The sequence below is a fragment of the Haliotis cracherodii genome, unplaced genomic scaffold, assembly GCF_022045235.1.
Source record: "Haliotis cracherodii isolate W230 unplaced genomic scaffold, xgHalCrac1.p SCAF_10, whole genome shotgun sequence".
Lineage (NCBI taxonomy): Eukaryota > Metazoa > Mollusca > Gastropoda > Lepetellida > Haliotidae > Haliotis > Haliotis cracherodii.
Window position 1 is genome coordinate 16,917,750 of NW_027266265.1, and position 8,328 is coordinate 16,926,077.

Consider the following 8,328-nt stretch of genomic DNA (forward strand, 5'->3'; position numbering starts at 1 on the left):
CATCTCATTTCGGTATTTAATAAACTTTATAATAACACAGTAAAACAAATTATAAATTATATAAACTCATTGAATTTTTTGTGAGTGTGTGTAGGGGGGTGGGGGTACCTAATCTTTAAATAAGCGGCAAAAATTCATCGTTGCAACATGTTTAATTGTTTTTATTTAGGCTTTATATAGAGACATGACATTTTCACACTTATTGTGATAGTTTTGCGTTTTGTTTAAAATAAGAAAGAAAGCGATTTTTGCGTGCACACTTCCCCTTTAATTGTTTTAAAGTTTCTACAATTTATTGACATCCATAAAAAGGCTTACTCGTCGTTTACAGTCAGCGCCTTAGATCTTTAAGCGAAGAATCTTAGGATCAATAATAAAGTTTTAATAATTTGAGACTACTCATGTATCATAGATAATAGCAACAAGACCACTCAACCACCAACTCAAATATCGACATCTCCCTTTTTTATGTCGGTACTTTAGTGCATATATTTCTTGATATTTTTTTTATTTCAAGAAAAGAAGACGTTTAACCTTTCAGTTTTATTCAGTCATACAACATATATAGATGAACGTACATATCCTTCTCACAAGACCACCTTCAAGACGTAATTGTCAACTGGCTATGGACTTGCTATCTTTATGTGTTTTTCTTATCCTGCTTGGTAAGTATGTTACCTTAAGTATCAAAGTATTAAATGTGATAAATACATTATTGATTCATTTCATGCCATTATTAGTTGTTCGGCTGTTTTATACCATGTCATATTGGCCGCCTCCGTTGTCGGGGCGTCTACCCGGAGAGCGGAAGGTCGGGGGTTCATACCGAGAGACGTTAAAAGATGGTACTTTTTGTTATCCTGTCTGGCGCTTGGGGCTGAAACAAGGACTGTTCGGCTCGGAGTCAGTATACTGTGTCTGAGTGGGGTATCATATTAAACTCTGGCAAGGTATCTCAGTGGGCTAACACCATAAAATCGGCAATAGTCCGGACACACACACGCACGCAAGTACGCACGCACGCACGTGCGCTCGAGTGCTACTTCGCCATATAATCTCAATAATCTTGTACATGACGCTCAAAACCATTTCACCTCACCCCATCTGCCATATTCCTACCTTTGGCTTTACAAGTGATGATAGTGCAGGTCTCTCTTTTGTTCGTTTTCTGGTTTTCTGGTGTCCCCCGCCGTGATATTGCTAGGGTTATTTCTAAACGTGGTGTAAAACCCATAAAACTCACTCACTCACTCTCCTGTCCGTACCCACATGGCAAGTGCTGATTGTTTAGTCCCCACTCCTGTCTGTACCAACTTGGCAAGTGCTGACGATTATGTCCCCTCTCCCGTTCGTACCAACTTGGCAAGTGCTAATCGTTAAATTTCCTCTCCCTTCCTTACCAACTTAGCAAATGCTGATATTTAATTCGCCTCTTCTGTTCATACCAATATCACAAATCCTGATGGTTAAGTATCCTCTCCTCTTCATCGCAACTTGGCAAGTGCTAATCGTTAAGTACCCTCTGCTATCTGTATACAGTTGGCAAGTGCTGTTGGTAACGTCTTCTCTCCTATTCGTACCAGCTTGGCAAGTACTATTGTTTAAGTGCCCTCTTCTGTCTGTACCAACTTGGAAAATGCTAATGGTTCACTCATGATCTCCGATCAGTGCTATGCAGCATACTCTGCACTTCTCTATTCACAGGGCATGAAACAACTCAAATACCATCAAGTCTGCTTTTGGAATGTAAGTATATTTTATCTGTTCTGGTTTAGTCTTCTCTCCCGTCCTACAAGTTTTGGCAAGTGCTCATTGTTATGAGCCCTCTCCTGTCTGTACCAAAGTGACAAGTGCTGATTGTTACGTCCCTTCTCTTGTCCGTACCACTAAACTGATGGTTAATTTCCATCCCCATTCTGTATCAGCTTGGCAAGTGCTGATGGTTTAGTCCCCACTCCTGTTCGTACAGACATGGGATGTATTAATGGTTAAGTCCCCACCCCACTCCGTATTATCTTGGCAAGTGCTAATGGTTACGTCACCTCTCCTGTCCGTATCAACATGGCAAGTGCTGATGTTAAAGTGCCCTCTTCTGTCCGTTCCAACTTGGAAAATGCTAGTTTAGTCCCCTCTCCTGTCCGTATCAACTTGTCAAGTGCTGATATTTATCTTCTCTCCTGTTCGTACCAACATGTCAAGTGCTGATGGTTAAGTCCCCTTCCTGTTCGTACCATCCTGGCAAGTTCTGATGGTGAAGCCCCCTTCCTGTCCTTACCATCGTGGCAAGTGCTGATTGTTAAGTCCCTTCTCCTTTTCGTACCAACATCGCAAAAGCTGATGATAAAGCCCCCTTTTCCGTTCGTACCATCCTGGCAAGTGCTGATGGTTAAGCAGCTTCCTGTTCGTACCAACTTGGCAAGCTCTGATTGTTATGTCCCTTCTCCTGTTCATACCACCAGAGCAAGTGCTGATAGTTTAGTCCTCTCTCCTGTCTGTATCAACTTGGCAAGTGCTGACGGTTATGTCCCTCCTCCCGTTCGTACCAACTTGGCAAGTGCTAATCGTTAAATTTCCTCTCCCTTCCTTACCAACTTAGCAAATGCTGATATTTAATTCGCCTCTTCTGTTCATACCAATATCACAAATCCTGATGGTTAAGTATCCTCTCCTCTTCATCGCAACTTGGCAAGTGCTAATCGTTAAGTACCCTCTGCTATCTGCATACACTTTGCAAGTGCCGTTGGTTACGTCTTCTCTCCTATTCGTACCAGCTTGGCAAGTACTATTGTTTAAGTGCCCTCTTCTGTCTGTACCAACTTGGAAAATGCTAATGGTTCACTCATGATCTCCGATCAGTGTTATATGCAGCATACTCTGCACTTCTCTATTCACAGGGCTTGCAGAACGAAATAAAACAAGTGTCTTTGGGAACTGTAAGTATATTTTATTTGTGCTAGTTTAGTCCTCTCTCCTATCCTTACCAGCTTGACCAGTGCTCATAGTTAAGTCCCCTCTCCTGTCTGTATCATGTTGGCAAGTGCTGATGGTTTAGTCCGCACTCCTGTCCGTATCAACTTGACAAGTGCCAATATTTTAATCTCCTCTCCTGTTCGTACCAAGTTCACAAGTGCTTAGTGTTACGTCCCTTCTCCTGTCCATAACACCATGGCCAGTGCTGATAATTTCGTACCCTCTCCTGTCTGTACAAACTTCGCAATCGCTGATGGTGAAGCCCCCTTCCTGTTCGTACCATCTTGGTAAGTGCTGATGGTTAAGTCCCCTCTCCTGTCCTTACCAACTTGCCAAGTGCCGATATTTAAGTCTCCTCTCCTGTTCGTACCAACATGTCAAGTGCTGATGGTTAAGTGCCCTCTCCTGTTCGTACCAACTTGCCAAGTGCTGATATTTAATTCTACTCTTCTGGTCATACCAACATGACAAATGTACTTCTCTATTATACAACTATGGCAATTGCTGATGGTTAAGTCCCCACTCCTGTCCATATCAACTTGGCTAGTGCTAATCGTTAAGTACCCTATCCTGTCCGTATCGACTTGGCTAGTGCTGATGGTTTAGTTCCCACTCCTGTCCGTATCAACTTGTCAGGTGCTGATATTTAATTCTCCTCTTCTGTTCGTTCTAACATGTCCATACCCTCTCCTCTTCATCGCAACTTGGAAAGTGCTAATCCTTAAGTACCCTCTACTCTCCGTACCAACTTGGCAAGTGCTGTTGTTTGCGTCTTCTCTCCTGTTCGTACTAGCTTGGCAAGTGCTTTTGTTTAATTGGCCTCTTCTGTTTGTACCAACTTGGAAAATGCTAATGGTTAACTCGTGATCTCCCATTAGTATTATATGCAACATATTCTGTGACTTCTCAATTCACAGCGTCTCAAGGAGGAACTCACACAAGTGTGGTTTCGAGCTGTAAGTATATTTTATTTGTGCTAGTTTAGTCCTCTCTCCTATCCTTACCAGCTTGCCAAGTGCTCATAGTTAAGTCCCCTCTCCTGTCTGTACCATGTTGGCAAGTGCTGATGGTTAAGTCCCCACTCCTGTCCGTATCAACTTGGCTAGTGCTAATCGTTAAGTCCCCTCTCCTGTTCGTACCAACTTGGCTAGTGCTAATCGTTAAGTCCCCTCTCCTGTTCGTACCAACTTGGCTTGTGCTGATGGTTAAGTACCCTCTCCTGTTCGTACCATCTTGGTAAGTGCTGATGGTGAAGTCCCCTCTCCTGTCCTTACCAACTTGCCAAGTGCTGATATTTAATTCTACTCTTCTGGTCATACCAACATGACAAATGTACTTCTCTATTATACAACTATGGCAATTGCTGATGGTTAAGTCCCCACTCCTGTACGTATCAACTTGGCTAGTGCTGACGGTTATAATTCCCCACTCCTGTCCGTATCAACTTGGCGTGTGCTAATCGTTAAGTACCCTCTCCTGTTCGTACCAACTTGGCAATTGCTGATGGTTAAGTCCCCTCTCCTGTCCTTACCAACTTGCCAAGTGCTGATATTTAATTCTCCTCTTCTGTTCATACCAATATCACAAATGTACTTCTCTATCATACAACTATGGCAAGTGCTGATGGTTAAGTCCCCACTCCTGTCCGTATCAACTTGTCAGGTGCTGATATTTAATTCTCCTCTTCTGTTCGGTCTAACATGACCGTAACCTCTCCTCTACATCACAACTTGGAAAGTGCTAATCCTTAAGTACCCTCTTCTCTCCGTACCAACTTGGCAAGTGCTGTTGTTTGCGTCTTCTCTCCTGTTCGTACTAGCTTGGCAAGTGCTTTTGTTTAAGTGGCCTCTTCTGTTTGTACCAACTTGGAAAATGCTAATGGTTAACTCGTGATCTCCCATTAGTATTATATGCAACATATTCTGTGACTTCTCAATTCACAGCGTCTCAAGGAGGAACTCACACAAGTGTGGTTTCGAGCTGTAAGTATATTTTATTTGTGCTAGTTTAGTCCTCTCTCCTATCCTTACCAGCTTGCCAAGTGCTCATAGTTAAGTCCCCTGTCCTGTCTGTACCATGTTGGCAAGTGCTGATGGTTAAGTCCCCACTCCTGTCCGTACCAACTTGGCTAGTGCTGATGGTTAAGTCCCCACTCCTGTCCTTATCAACTTGGCTAGTGCTAAACGTTAAGTCCCCTCTCCTGTTCGTACCAACTTGGCTTGTGCTGATGGTGAAGTCCCCTCTTCTGTCCTTACCAACTTGCCAAGTGCTGATATTTAATTCTACTCTTCTGGTCATACCAACATGACAAATGTACTTCTCTATTATACAACTATGGCAATTGCTGATGGTTAAGTCCCCACTCCTGTACGTATCAACTTGGCTAGTGCTGACGGTTATAATTCCCCACTCCTGTCCGTATCAACTTGGCGTGTGCTAATCGTTAAGTACCCTCTCCTGTTCGTACCAACTTGGCAATTGCTGATGGTTAAGTCCCCTCTCCTGTCCTTACCAACTTGCCAAGTGCTGATATTTAATTCTCCTCTTCTGTTCATACCAATATCACAAATGTACTTCTCTATTATACAACTATGGCAAGTGCTGATGGTTAAGTCCCCACTCCTGTCCGTATCAACTTGGCTAGTGCTGATATTTAATTCTCCTCTTCTGTTCGGTCTAACATGACCGTAACCTCTCCTCTACATCGCAACTTGGCTAGTGCTAATCCTTAAGTACCCTCTTCTCTCCGTACCAACTTGGCAAGTGCTGTTGTTTGCGTCTTCTCTCCTGTTCGTACTAGCTTGGCAAGTGCTTTTGTTTAAGTGGCCTCTTCTGTTTGTACCAACTTGGAAAATGCTAATGGTTAACTCATGATCTCCCATTAGTATTATATGCAACATATTCTGTGACTTCTCAATTCACAGCGTCTCAAGGAGGAACTCACACAAGTGTGGTTTCGAGCTGTAAGTATATTTTATTTGTGCTAGTTTAGTCCTCTCTCCTATCCATACCAGCTTGGCAAGTGCTCATAGTTAAGTCCCCTCTCCTGTCTGTACCATGATGGCAAGTGCTGATGGTTAAGTCCCCACTCCTGTCCGTATCGAGAGGTAGCACGGGTGGCCGAGTGGTCTAAAACGCCATATCTCCCTGTACCCTGTAATAGCCAGGACCTGCAGTTCGAATCCGCCCCAACAATGTTCCTTCTGTCTGTGTTCACACATCAAGAAGAGGTATCAGGCTGTTGGTGTAGACTATTTCCCCACAGGAATATTTCCCTTTGGACAATTCCCCACTAAGGTAGGCCATTTCCCCACATTCACTTTTTGTTTTGGTTTTGTTTGGTGGAGGACTCATGGTATCTTTTCAGAATGTGTGTTTCTAACATTTGCCTCTAAATGTAAGAGTATGTTGGAAATGAATATAGACTGCCATGTTGTCCGACTGTAATTAAGATTTATGATCTTAACATTCACCAGGTATGACCATATGGCCAGGATCTTATAGGGTGTATGAATTTGACAATTTCACATTGAGCATACTGAGTATTGGTGCTTGGGGTTAACAAAGGTAACAGTATATAAAATTGGTAATGAATACCGAATACTACGAGTACGTTGATAGGAAATCATTAGGATTTTGATCCCTTCTTTTTCTCTGTGGGTAATCCTTTCATGTTGATGGAAGAATGGCACTGAACGAGTTCATACAATCTTTGTCACACAAGATCTGACTTTGTAAAAATCCCTGTTTATCTGTGACAACTTCCATCGGGTGACATAGTGAACATGATAAATAATGATGAATTTTTATATTACATTTACATCATTACAGGCTGCAGGCAATATGGACTCGAAACTTAACTTCATGTAACGAAAATGTGGCATATGTGGCTAGCTGCTTTTCAAACGACTATTGCTTTAAAGGGGAAGTAGACAGACGTTGCAACCAACTCTACATATCAGCCAGGGGGCACTGTTGTCTCAGTCGTCTAGGCAATTCGCTGTTCAGAGTTGCATGAAACCCATGATCATAGTGGGTTTGATTACCGGTTCGCCCTGATTATGTTTCTAGGTCTGTCAGCACCATACCCGTGGATTCATCAAAGTCGTAGCCGTCTTAGACTTGCATTACTTTGGGCTTTCCCCGCACATCCAGCTAACACGCCGTGATTTTACTGGACTGCTGATAAAAGCGGCGTTAACCCATACTCACTCACTCACATATCAGCCAATGAAAACATTTGTCACGCTCTGCTGCACTATTCCGCCCCAAAATTTAGGCCACGCCCCAATAAAACAGTTTTGTTTTAGAATCTATACAGCTTGTTATTTAGCAATTTTTCAGAAAGTATTTAAATGTTCCGAAATTTGGACATTTAATACTTTCTGAAAAATTGATATTGGCAATAAATCGCAATCACTTTTTTTCACTTTACCTGCACTTTACACAGCTTGTCTTTATGGCACAGTGACTCGGAATTTATGATACAGTCTATGAACAATCAGTAAACCTTCTTTAAAATGTTATTATATTCACCTGAAAAGAAATATTATTATACTGTCGATTGATATATAAAATATATTTAAAGTATTAATGTGGGATTGAATCTTTTTGAGCGTTTTATCATTTCTTTGGTTTTGCATCTGAAGTGCGTAGTGTATCTAAACTGACTTTTACTTAGTACGTCCTGAATACCCGAAATATATCTGCCGTAACTAATTTTAGGAATATATTTTCATGTTATATGATCATACATAATTTTCAATTATTCTGTAGCACTGTTAACTAGATTTGGTTTAAAATGCCACATGCTTACTGTACATTTCTACGTATCACTAACCTTTTATTATTACTTAAGAATGTTATTTAAAGCAATTCCCTATTCACAGCGCAATCATCATCAGGAAATTCATCACCACAAAATGCGGAAGAAAACGGCAAGTATATTTTTTGTGTGATTTCACGTGCATCTGTTCATCAATAGAAGTAGCACGGGTGATCGAGTGGTCAAAGATGCCACATCTCCATGTACAGAGCTACACGCTGTAACCGCCAGGACCTCCTGGTCATGGCCCAATTAATGTTCCTGTTTTGTGTTCCCACATTAAGAGGTATCAAGCCGTGGTAAGCGGAAGTAGTCTTCAAGGCGGCGTTATTGCAAACTCACTCACTCCTTTATCAGTATATGTCATTCTCATCCAAATACCAGTAGAACATGCCATCATTACTGGCTTCAGGCATTATACTGTATGAACTAGGAACCTTCTTTGAGTGGCATTTAGAAGTTGGTGTGATGAAGAAAGACGAGTTCTATAGATGAACAACTTCTTTATTACAATTAGTGCGACGTTTCGGTGT

At 41.9% G+C, this 8,328-nt stretch overlaps 1 protein-coding gene across 1 annotated transcript; it reads left to right on the top strand.

Annotated features, from left to right (window-relative positions):
* Positions 1–568: 568 nt before the first annotated feature.
* Positions 569–7,954, top strand: LOC139447457 (uncharacterized). Its single transcript, XM_071228835.1, has 5 exons — positions 569–665; positions 1,705–1,746; positions 2,895–2,933; positions 3,888–3,926; positions 7,860–7,954. Exons 1-5 carry the CDS (start codon positions 569–571, stop codon positions 7,952–7,954), a joined length of 312 nt encoding a protein of 103 aa, XP_071084936.1.
* Positions 7,955–8,328: the final 374 nt, after the last annotated feature.

Bases quoted from the DNA above. Each gene is read 5' to 3' on its own strand.
- LOC139447457 (XM_071228835.1), top strand. From the start codon at position 569: ATGAACGTACATATCCTTCTCACAAGACCACCTTCAAGACGTAATTGT. The intron at 666-1,704 runs GTAAGTATGTTA...CTCTATTCACAG, and splicing joins TGTTTTTCTTATCCTGCTTG to GGCATGAAACAACTCAAATA. The intron at 1,747-2,894 runs GTAAGTATATTT...CTCTATTCACAG, and splicing joins ATCAAGTCTGCTTTTGGAAT to GGCTTGCAGAACGAAATAAA.